This window comes from Myodes glareolus, chromosome 20, assembly GCF_982192425.1.
Source record: "Myodes glareolus chromosome 20, mMyoGla1.1, whole genome shotgun sequence".
NCBI lineage: Eukaryota > Metazoa > Chordata > Mammalia > Rodentia > Cricetidae > Myodes > Myodes glareolus.
Genome location: NC_142045.1, coordinates 29,689,903 through 29,702,530, shown reverse-complemented (window position 1 = coordinate 29,702,530; position 12,628 = coordinate 29,689,903). Strand labels below are relative to the sequence as shown.

Here is a 12,628-nt window from a genome sequence, read left to right as displayed (position 1 = left end):
CTGACACGAGCGTACACACATCTACTTAAGGGTGCACTGAAGGTGACATTCCCAAGGATGTACCTTCACAAATATGTTTTCACAAGCTGTGACGCTCACCGAGGACAGCTGTCCTGCAGCCCTCTTTCGGCAGTGGCTCACCTGGGGTGTGACCTCCTTCCCCAGTTCTGAGCCATTTTGGTTCTACTTTGGGGATACAGCTGTTGTGGAGAAAACAGAGTACCACACCTAAATCCTTCAGACTCTTAAAAGAGAGATGTGGCAGGAGCCTGAACAATGGTTGGCTGATTCCTTCCCCTGTATTTCTAGGGGTAGGAGGACCAGAACTTTTTCATCTCAGGATACAAATGAAGCAACTACTAAGTCCATGAACATCAATAAGTCCGAGCTTGTTGGATCAGAACTGTTAGAAACAGTGGGGTCCCACCCCTTCCTTCATTCCCCCACGTGTCTTTGCGCAAGTTGCCTAACTACATGGCTAGAGGAAGGACTTTGTCCAATTCACTGCATTTCACCTAGCAGTTAAGGGATTTCTCGACTGGCCTCACTTTAATTTGTCTGTCTTTCAGGATGGTTTTCCTCCTATCTTGGTGTAGCTTCTTTGCTCTATGTAGCTCGTGTAATTTCACTGGGCCTCCCTCTGACGTGTCAAATAATTTAAAAATTAACTTCTGTGGATCTGTAAAGCAGGCTTTTCCATGAAAGTCCCCAGTGTGTAGTAGTTGTGTGATTTCTTTATTTTCAGTCCTTTCTTAGTGTTACTAAACATATTACATCTCCATGTAATCAACCCAGAATGGTAACTTTAAATGCATCCAGTTCTGCACCTTGCTTTTCACTTAGTTTTAGTACCTTGGGGACCCTTTCCTATTAGTAACATTTTGAACAAGTGTGTCCTTTTATTTAGTTAACGCTATTCCTTGTATGGATGGACCTTAGTTTAGTTAACCAGTCTCCTCTTGATGAGGTTCTAAGATATGTGCAACCATTTGATGTTACGAATAGAATTACAATGAGCACACTTGGAAATATGTGGCCCGTCCATGTGAGTGGCTGATTTTAGGAAGACTGCCTCAAACACTGTTGCATGTTGGTAACAAACGACCAGAAAATTCTTGCCCACCAAGGTGGTTCCAGTTTCCGCTCTGACCACCTTCAAGGACATGATGTTATCAAATATCTTGTCATTTTCCTGTATGTCAAGAAAACACTACTATCTTGTTATGGTTTTAATTTCCATCATTTCATGTGTTTAAGGGGTATTTATATATTTTGCTATGCCTTTTGCTTTGTACTTTTTATCATTTTTCTGCCACATTGGAGTCTTTATTGACATAGGATCTATTTTTCTTTATAAAATATTATAAAGAAATTTAATGTGTTTTTTTCTGTGTTCATCTTAACCTATTGGCTTTGTTGATTGTATTTTCTGTCATGTAGATTTATACAAAAGTTTATATAATCAATATGCTAGTCTTTCAATTTATGGCTCTATTCTCATGTCTGCTGTGTGCACTGGGTTCAAGAAGTCATTTCTCCACATTTTCTTGTTGCATTTTTAGGAAAACATTTTAATGGAGAAAAGTATAGACAGAATGTGTGAAATGAGAATTATATTTTACTTTTTAAAATCAAATCATTTGAGTAGATCACAAATAGTTCTTGTAGAAACTACCTTGGTCTTACAGAGGTACTACAAGACAAGTGCCTTGCTCTCCCTTTGGCCAGCTTCCATTATGGAAGGTCTGCAGCCTAACAACACGTCCCAGCAACTTAGTTCCATCACTTCTCCATGGAGGTTGGCGATTTTATTGCTTTTATGCAAACAGACATTGCGTTTAACCTCCATGTCTCTTTGCTTCTACTGAGCGATGGCAGTCCTTGGGAGTCTGAATACTGTTTCCTTAGCCTGCAGATTGCCCATCTGGTTTGGTCTGATGGTTGGTTTGGTATTGAGTGTTTGGCATAGAGATCCCACAGAAGGAACACTACATCCCTCTGAGGATGTCATTTCAAAGAAATGTTCTGTCCACACGCCTTACCTAAAGTCAGCAACTTTAAGTAAATCTTTATTCTGAAGTTACTGTGTCCCTCTTGAAAATGAGTAAGTGTTGTGGGAGAACCTTTGAATCCTTGTAGACATATGGTCTCTCCTTGAGCTGCTGTTTATACAACTGGGCATCTGTCAGTAGAGCTGTAGTGATTGCTGTCGTGGTGTTCCATTTGTGAATTTCTACTTCCTTCTTTATCTGCCACACTTTAGACATGGTGCCCTCCCTCCACTCGCCTGTCTCGGATCATTTTCTGTGATCTTACCAGTTCCCGTTATTTTAAGGGCACTATTAAATAATGACCTCTCTCCTCAGACCAGACTTCTCTTCTGCACTCTAGCTGCCTAGATGTATTCAGTTGAAATGAACCCTTGGTCTCTTCCAACTCAGCAGTGTCAATGTGACATCTCCTTTGCCACTGTACAGAATCTGTTTCTCTTCTGTTACAGACCTTTTGGGTGATGTCACCACCTACTAGCTTACTAATATTGGCGAACTCCAAAGGTCTCATGTTGAAACATAACCATTAATGAGATGGTGTTAAAAGACAGAAACTTTGTGATTGGTCATGAGGATGGACTCACAAATAGAATCGCATGCTTGATTCAAGTTCCCTATGGGAACTGCCTTGCCCATTCCCTCCTATGAAGACAAGCAGGATGGTGCCATCTGCCAGGAAGAGGCCCTGGGAATCCACAATCGTCTCGATCTGTGACTGCCACTTTCTAGAACCTACAGAAAGAAATGTTTGACATTTGTAAACAACCTTGTCCATGGCACTCTGGCATAGATGCCTGAATGGAGTAAGATGCTTCTAATTTAATATCACCTGTAACTTCTCCCCTTTTAACCTTTCAAATCCTGGTTCGCTCTGACTGAGCCATTCCTCCCATTCATTCTCTTCTTTCTTTTGTTGTTTGAAAGTTTCTAAGACTTTAGTACTGGGGAGTTACAACCTCACCCACTTTTAGGACTGAAAGAGAAATTCACACGTCTTCAATAAACATTGTGGAAAAATTTTTTGGGACAGTGGAAAAAGAAAAGGCAAAACTCCCTCATCTTTCTGCATCCTAACTGTGGTCCCTGTTTCTTCTGTGTCTGTTTGCTTCCTGCTGCTGTGATAAGCACATGACATAAACACACGGAGGAGGAAAGGGTCTGTTTCAGCTAACATCCTGCAGTCTGTTACGGAGGAAAGGCAGGGTAGGAACTCAGTGAAGGCACCTGGAAGCAGGGGCCACAGAGCTCTTACTAGCTTGCACCTGTGGCTTCCTCAGTTTACTTTCTGAAATAACCCAGGACCGCCTTCCCAGAGGTGACATCACCCATAGAGGGCTGAACCCTCCCACATCCCATCCCTCTTCAATTGTAAAATCTCCTTACAGACTTTCTTGAAGGCCAATCTGATGGAGGCATTTCCCAGTCAAGGATCTTCTTCCCAGACAACTCTAACTTGTGTCAAGTTGGCAAAAAACAATCAAAAATCCAACAAGGACAACTATTATTCTATCTCATCTCAGACAGGTGTTCTACTCAGAGGCAGGGACACACACATACACACACACACACACACACACACACACACTGAATCGTGAGTAAGAACGCAGGCTCTGGAGTCATACCAATTACTGTTTGAATCTCGGTTTCATCTTTACTAGTCATGTGACCCTGAGCCAGCTACCTGGGTCATCATGCCTCAGTGTGACCCACAGGGAGAGGCATACTAGTATTGGACTCATGGGCTGTGGTAAGGATTACAAATGAGATGGCATGCAGCAGCACATGGCCTGATCTGTGACTAACGTACTGGTTCAAATTGTCTTTTCAAGCCTACTGCATGGGTAAGAGTAAAGCTGCCTCTGGCCACTTTTAGAACAACTACGCATTGTGACACCTTTATCTCCACTGTCTGCTGAGCGTGGGCGAGTGCTAAGGATCGAATCCAGGACTCTGTGCTATATGTGTAGTAAGCTGAATTCCCAGGCTTTCCAATTTGACCTTCATAAGAGCTCAGTGAAGCTTCATAGAGCAACTACTTTGAAATCTAAGGAACTGGTCCAAGGTCACATGCTTACTTAGCACAGTCCTGGGCCCGAATTCCTATGTAGCTCATCCTACCGATGAGTCCATAATCCTTTAACAAACTCTGAAAGACACCACTGCCAGCATCATATATGTTTACACATATGGACACGCACATGTACGTGTCTATGCGCATGTATCTATGATACCTACTTGGACAGTGGGGAAAATATGCCTGGCATCAGTCAGGCTCTGTCAATGAAGGGGGATGGATGGATTTTTAGTTTTATAGGTTTCTGTGGTGTGTAATAGGCATGTTTGAAAGAAGGGTTTGAAATCCTTCGCAAAATAAGTATTGTTACACATATTGTCCTGGTTAGTTTTATGTCCACTTGGCACAAGCTGGGATCATCTGAGAAGAGGGAACTTCAACTGAGAAAACACTGCATTAGATTGCCTATATCTAGTCTATGGGAACATTTTCTTTTTCTTTCTTTCTTTTTCTTTCTTTTTCCTTTTTGGTGCTTTTGGAGCCTATCCTGGAACTAGCTCTTGTAGACCAGGCTGGCCTCGAACTCACAGAGATCCACCTGTTCTGCCTCCTGAGTGCTGGGATTAAAGGCATGCGCCACTACCACCCGGCCTTGGAATATTTTCTTTTTTTAAAATTTATTTATTTATTTATTAAAAATTTCCACCTCTTCCCTGCCTCCGTTTTCCCTCCCCCTCCCCACCTCCCCCTCCCTCTCTAGTCTTAAGAGCAGTCAGGGTTCCCTGCCCCATGGGAAGTCCAAGGTCCTCCCCCCTCCATACAGGTCTATAAAGGTGAGCATCCAAGCAAACCAGGCTCCCACAAAATTAGTCCATACAGAAGAATAAAAACCCAGTGCCATTGTCCTTGGCTTCTCAGTCAGCCTTCATTGCTAGCCACATTCAGAGTGTCCATTTTGATCACATGCTCCATCAGTCCCAGTCCAGCTGGCCTTGATGAGCTCCCATTAGATCAGTCCCACCGTCTCAGTGGGTGGATGCACCCCTCATAATCCTGACTTCCTTGCTCATGTTCTCCCTCCTTCTGCTCCTCATTTGAACCTAGGGAGTTCAGTACTCCAATGCGGGTCTCTGTCTCTATCTCCATCCATTGCCAGATGAAGGTTCTATGGTGATATGCAAGATATTCATCAGTATGGCTATGGGATAAGGCCAGTTCAGGCACCCTCTTCTCTGCTGCCCAAGGAACAATCTGGGGACCTCTCCTTGGACCTGGGAACCCCTCTAGAATCAAGCCTAATGATCGATGGAGGAGAACTCAGCCCACCATGGTCAGTGTCACCCTTGGACAGGTGGCCCCCGGTGCTCTAAGAAAGCAGGCTGTACAAACCATGGCGAACAAGTCAGTAAGCAGTGCCCCCCTCCATGACCTCCACTTCAGCTCCCGCCTTCAGGTTCCTGCCTTGCGTTCCTGTCCAACTTCACTCCATAGTGGAGCCAGAAGCTGAAATAAACCCTTTCTCCCCAAGTTTATCTTGGTTAGGGTTTAACCTCGACCATACGAGGCAAACTAAGACACAGATGCAACTGTCTTTTTATTTTTGAAACTCCAGTTGGGGATGGGATATTTTTATGTGGCTCCCTAAGCCTATGGTATGGCATGCTTGCGTTGTTAGTTTAAAAATAGGACTTAGAGAACAGTAAACGGATTGTGCCAAATGAGACCTGGGCCGCTTTACCTGTGGTTACCAGGTTCTGATTACAAAGGCTTCCTAATGAGGTGTGGGGTGGGGTGAGGGTGCTGTGATAAAATCTTTACTTTTATTGTGTTTCTGCCTCATCCCTGTGAAATATGTGTTTAGAATCACTTATTTCACAACTTATTACAGCACCTGTGCTGTGCTCTTTTGTGACTAATCTAGATATTTTCAGACTGAGTGTTTTGTTAGCAAATTCTTGAGTCACCGATTAATAAACCCTTCGTGGTATTCGGGTATATTTGTGAGGGTACAGCTTGCAGGCTTGCCATTTTCTTCATTTTCACCTGTCAGCAAGTTTGAACTGACTTCCTTGCGTGCGTGGCTTGGTCAGCATGACGGAGACAACAGAAAAGAAGGGTGATCATCTCTGCTGGCTTTCACAACATTTCCTGGCTAAACAGAATTTTGTACTATACTTTCACTAAGCATATATTGTCTATTTTAAGAAGCTGTGTACTGATTTGGTTGTTGTTTTCAAATTACCTCAGGTACCAGATGTAAGTACTTCTAATTTTGAAGTTTGCTGAAAACTTAAAGGCCCTTATTATACCAACAGATAATCTCAATTTTGAATTCTACTTCGTTTCCCTTTGGAAGTGGATTCATGAATGTTGGTGTTTCTGTCAGCAATCAAAGGGAGAGAAGTGGTGTTTTTTTTGTTTTGTTTTGCTTTGTTTTCCTTCCTAATAAGCTAGTCTGCATCAAAAGAAAGATACTGGAAGTGAGAAATTGTGTTTTAAATTAATTTGCAATCATTCTTCCATTGATTTGAAAATCACAGGCAACTCTTGCCCTGTGTAGAAATGGAGACATGAAAGACTGAGAGTGGGGAAGGAAATGGGTTCCCCAAGGTGTCAACTTGAAATCCCCTTCTCTTCCTCAGGTGAGAGCTATGTCTGCGGCTCTATTGAGCCCTTTAAGAAGTTGGAATACACCAAGAATGTGAACCCCAACTGGTCCGTGAACGTCAAGACCACCTCGGCTTCCCGGGCAGTGTCTTCACTGGCCACTGCCAAGGGGGGACCCTCAGAGGTTCGGGAGAATAAGGATTTCATTCGACCCAAGCTGGTCACCATCATCAGAAGTGGAGTGAAGCCACGGAAGGCTGTCAGGATCCTGCTGAACAAAAAGACGGCTCATTCCTTCGAGCAGGTTCTCACTGACATTACCGATGCCATCAAGCTGGACTCGGGCGTGGTGAAGCGCCTGTACACCTTGGATGGGAAGCAGGTAAGGTGGGGTTTGGGGGACTCTGATTTTATGAACAAGAATCAGGAAATTGTGAGGTTATGCCTGGCATGCAGTGGGGATCTCAAACACGTGCTTTGTTGGTGTTGATGGGACTGAGTCACCTAGTTCACAAACACTCGATCTGAGACTAGGTGAAGTTGGTACCAGATAGGATTGCTCATCAAAATAAATTAAAAAAAACCCAAAACAGCAAAGCAAGGGTAGGAGTTGTCTTTAAAAAAAAAGAAATTGTCATTTTTATTATCTCAGTAATTATTTGTTCAGCATAATGGTGCTGTTCTGTCTTCTGATTTCAAGTTTGTCCCGTTCCCTTTAAGACCTGTTAGAGCCATAAAGACGACTATGATGCTGAGAGAAACCAAACTGAAAGGGGAAATTAGACAAGCACTTGTTGAACTAAACCACAACTTATGGTTCTATGTCTCAGGAATGTTCATTAGTCTGAGTCAATGGAATTGTAGAGACTTTAAAATCTGTAGCTAAGAAATGCCATATTTCCACCTGGGCTACTCTGAGAATTCTTGTCAGGACGGAAACCGCAGGAAAAGTTCATACTGATCACATGCATGGCGTGTTTGCTACTCATTTGGAGCTGAACGGTGCCCTTTTGTCTATGATGATCATTTTGAGCGTTCTTACCTTTGCTTGAAGTGTGCATTTTTGCAAAACTTTTATCAATATGTAAGAATCTCATGCAAAGTATTTTGATCATATTCATCCTCTGCTTCATCCCCGACTCCTCCTAGATCTACCCCCACCTTCTTACTTCCTTCCAATTTGTGCCCTCTATTTATTTATTTATTTATTTATAACCCACTAAATCCACTTTGTACTGCTCATGCATCCAAGGGTATGGGACCACCCAATGGAGTATGGTCAGCCTGCCGGAGGCCTTTTTACCCTTACGCAATACTCCCTCCCCGAGAAACCATCCCTGAAATGTAGCTTTTAATGTGGTTTTTCTTGAACTACATTTTATAATTTGAAGATAATTTGAAGGATTTGCATGTTTAGCTCATTTTAAAATCTAAACTAGATTCATAATGAAGAGGCTTCTTGTACTAAATAGAATTCTCATGAAAGTCCTAAAGGCTGACACATCCAAAGCTTATGAATGAGAATAGAGGCCCACACTACAAGGAGTGTCAGTCATGAAGAATCATTTCCCCGGGGTTCCATTTAAATGTCCTAACTTATTAAAATTCATAAGGAACAACGGAGTGTGCCAGTTGTCTGTGAGTATTGACCAGCTTCTGCTTGTCTCATAAAACTTGCATGTGGATTAGGATTCATGGGGAATGTCCACTATATATCAGAGCCAGCAAGGCCACCACGAGCTTGTGAATTAAGGTGGCAACAAGGAGACAAATTTCATCTTTAGACGTTCAAGTCCGTCTCAGGATGTGCAAACATTCCATAGTTCTGGGTTTCCCTGAGGTGATTTTTTTTTCAAGATGGGAGTTTATCTGTTTTCAGAAAAGAGTAAAATTTAAGACAAAAAAGATACATGCTCATGAAAGGGGAATGGAGCACTATGTGGGTAGAGGAAGAGTATCAACAATGGGTGACACAGGGGACACAGGGGACAAAGGCAGACAACAGGGAAGGGGAATGAATGAGAACAAAGTGGTGAAGCCTGTGGAGAAGAGCGCTACAATGAAACCTCTTACTTCGTGTGTTAGCTTAAGGAACGCAAAATCATTTTAAATTATTTATGAGTGCTCCTCTTCCGTTCCCCTTGTCCTCCTCCTCTTCTGCTTTTTCTCATTTAGAATTTGAAGTATTTAAAATTACTATATACTAAGTCATGACATCAGGTTCCGCTGCCTCAGTTAACACTTGCAACCACTGATCATTTTTGTTTACTTTCTCCTAGATTTGATAGAAGGTCTCAATTGTTTCTTCTTTTCTGAATTTGCCCACCACCACCATTTCACAATGTCTATGCTTGCTATGGACTAGTGTAAATAATCCATGCGAATCATTCAATGGAATTGGAAATAATCCAGTGTTTAAGAGACAAAGACTGGGATTCAAATCTTGGCTTATCAACAGATGATTCTTGAAAACATGTGACCGAGCTTCATTATAATCACCAATAAGACATGGATATTATTATTCCCGTGCTGTGGAGTGCTTATGGTTTCAGCTATGACAGTGTATGTTACAGAACTGTTGAAGTATAATAATGACAATAGGTTGATCGACCATGATTCTAAGTGTATGGCATGTATGAGCATGTTTGATCCCTACAAGAGTTGGATTATTGTTCTTACTAAATAGAGAAGTGAACTAAGACATAATTTGCTAAACATGTTAAAACATGCTTAAAACATGTCTAAAGATAATAAATGGTGGAGTTAGGCTATGAGCCAGTGACACTCAAGGGCTTGCACTGGTAATCCCTACACCAGGGCAGATCTATCTGGTCAAGAGCAGCATCTGCAAATCTCTTTAGGAAATTTGTGAATGGAATGGTGACAGGCAGTGTTCCCTCACCCCAGTGGGAATCCTGAGGTCATTAACTTATAAAGAGGAAAGTACCTTGGCTTATAGGTCTGCAGGTGTTAATCCATGACCAGGTTGCCCATTCTTTTGGGCCAGTGGCAAGGCAGAACTCTGTAACAAGGACTTAGGCTAAAGTGAGCAACGCCATTCATCTAATATCTAGGAAGTGAAAGAAAGTGGGAAAGAGGCCATGAAGGATCCACAGCCATCTTCTAGGGTGTATCTCCAATACCAGTCTTACCATGAAATCTACTTCTTAATGGTTCAACCACCTCGCATAGCAACAGCCGGAGAAACAAGCCATTTAGAATTCAGCCTGTGGAGGTTGTTCAAGGTCTAACCTATAACAGAAGTGTTTCCCCCAAGGAATCTGATTTGAATGTTTCCAGGGTAGGAATGGATGGATGGATGGATGGATGGATGGATGGATGACACATAGTGAGACAGATGATATCTCATATCCACTGTAGTTATTCTAACTGACTACTGAAGTTGACTATGTTTCTTGAAGCACAGTTTTCTGTGCAGGAGAATTAGATGAGTCAAAGATTTTAAAGATTTTTTTGCTTGAATCCCCAGTAGCGAAAATAGAGTCCTTTTTTTATGAACCCCAGGAGTCTTAAATCATTTCAGCTCTCAAAGGAAATCTCCCCAATAGTTTGTTCAAGAAGACTGTTTGGACAGTTCTGACAGAGACAGGTTGTTATGGTAAGCCTTTGAGAGACAGTCAGGTTCTTCCAAGCCTTCCCACGGAGTGACACTCAGTGTGGGGAATGGCATCTTAACTCTGTGTTGGGTTTCTGTTGCTATGATGGCCAGGACCCAGAGCAGTGTGCGGAGGAAACAACGCATACGTCTGAGAGTTGTACAATGCCATTGCTAAGGGAAGTAAGGGCAGGAACCTGGAGGACGGAACTGAACCACAAGCCATGGAGGAGTGTTGCTTACTGGCTTGGCCCTCATGGCTTTCTTTCTTACACACTCCAGGGCCATTGGCCCAGGGGTGGCACCACATCAATCCTCAATCAAGAAAATGCACTGCAGGCTGGCCCAGAGGGCAAACTGCTGGAGGAATTTTCTCAACTGTGTTTCCCTCAAAATGACTCTAGATTGTGTCAAGTTGACATACAGCTAGCCAGCACACTCAGTACACAATGGCATGGGCATCTATAGGCTACATCAAGAACCAGCTTTTTAATTAGCACCACCTTCTAGCCAACTAAGCTAACTGCTCATTGACTTGTGCTATTTATTTTTTAAAATAAATTTATTTATTTATTTATTTCTTAACTCAGGTCTGCATCAAACCCATAAACAGTATGGAAAATACATGAATAAATATTTAAAGATAATATTTTTGTCTTGAAGAAATAGAACTGTTTATCAAACGAATGCTTGCATGCTTTTGGTAGCTACCTAGTAAGGAGTGGGGACAGGGTACAAGCTGGAGTGATTTCGCTACCCCCTTTAGGCAGCACGCGGATGTGTTGTGGATGGGAACAGCGGACGCTGTGGTTTTAGCAGGAACAGTGAAAACTGTACCCACTGTTTACTGTTCCCCGGAGGAACTGGGCGCTGGAGGGCATAGTCCACATGCTGTTCTCATGAGTTCTTGCTACCACGTGGCCTCCTAAATTGCTGCCTCCCCGGGCTGTGTTGAACCCTATCCTCAGAGTTTGTTCAGCCCCTGGCACTTTTTTTTTCCCTGAGATATTTTTAGGCGGAACTAAGGAGATCAACATATTGGAAATGCTCCACTAGCTAAAGTATCCACAGGAAGCTGCAGTCGGCTAAGACGGCCATGGGGGCTCACGAGCTGACGCGTCCAGAATTGCTTAGCAAAAACCTTTCTCTTTCCGCACTGCATGCCACCAGCTTCTGGGACAAGTCTGCCCATCATGCCGTCAAGCTATCAGCTGTCGTGGCTGCAGAATTCACAGAAATAGTTGCCGAGCTCTATTTGCAGTGGTGTTCTATTTATCTGAGTCTGGACTGAGGGCCTGCCAGAAAGCGAGAAGGACATGCGCACACTAACGGTGAAGTCGCGTCTCCTTTACCCACATTTCACAGAAGCTCCCAGGACCTGAGAGCCCGAGAGTCACTTCCTCTGTTGTGTCTCAGTGTTGGCTGTCCATTCACCCTGCCACGCTGTCCCTCTTGGAGGGCGTCTTAAATATTACTGTTTTACAATTATTAAGCCATAGAGATACAAGATTTGCCATAAGCATAGTATGGCTCTTGAATCCTTCTATGGCGATGTCAGTCTGACTGCCTGAAGCTGGTAAATCTTCCACAGTCATGATTGTTGACACTTCCTTAGAAATAGACGGAACAACAAGTGCCTCATCAGGTCATTTGCACAGGGAAGATCATTTCCCAAACACCTCCACCCCCTCTGAAATACAGCAACAGCAAACCAGATAATGTTTAAGCGGAAAACGTAGGTAGATCTGCCTATTCTTAGACACTGACTATATCACATGTATAGTGCCAGAGCCTGCTTAGAAAGCAGAGGGAAAAAGTCAGTGATGCCACATTTTTACCCGATAGATACTGCATGTAAGCAACACACTTGTAGAAATCCACCACCACTAGCGTGACAGCACCGACAAGCAATTTATTGTTTTTCCTATGCAAAAAATCTTCAGAATCACTTGGCTGAAGCACAGTCCTACTTCCTTACCAGTTATTTCATTTTTCCATGCATTTAGTGACCCAAGAGGTCAGTTATGGTCTGGAAATATCAAATGGAAAATTCCACAGTCAGGGCAGGAACGAGAGGGAGAGACCACTGCATGTGATTCTTATGGCAGAATACTGCTATAATATTCCACTTTGCTGTTTCATTGATCTCTTATTAAGCCTACAGAATTAGCAGGGGCACCTATCACAAGATGGCCTTTGCTTTTTTTCCTTTTGTTTCAGATATCTAATTTTAATTTGAAGTAAAAATAACTGATCTTAGGAGCTGGTAAGATAGATAGCTCAGAGGATAAGAGCACTGGCAGCTCTTGCAGAGGACCTGCATTTGGTTCCCAGCACCCA

At 42.9% G+C, this 12,628-nt stretch overlaps 1 protein-coding gene across 5 annotated transcripts in view; it reads left to right on the top strand.

The window, feature by feature from the left end:
* Dclk1 (doublecortin like kinase 1) overlaps nucleotides 1-12,628 on the top strand; it is a 299,545-nt gene that overhangs the window by 8,638 nt on the left and 278,279 nt on the right. For all 5 annotated transcript variants that reach the window (XM_048424463.3, XM_048424462.3, XM_048424465.3 and 2 more), the window contains exon 3: nucleotides 6,708-7,054. In XM_048424463.3, the coding sequence (XP_048280420.1) occupies nucleotides 6,708-7,054 (347 nt within the window). The remainder of the gene's footprint in view (nucleotides 1-6,707; nucleotides 7,055-12,628) is intronic.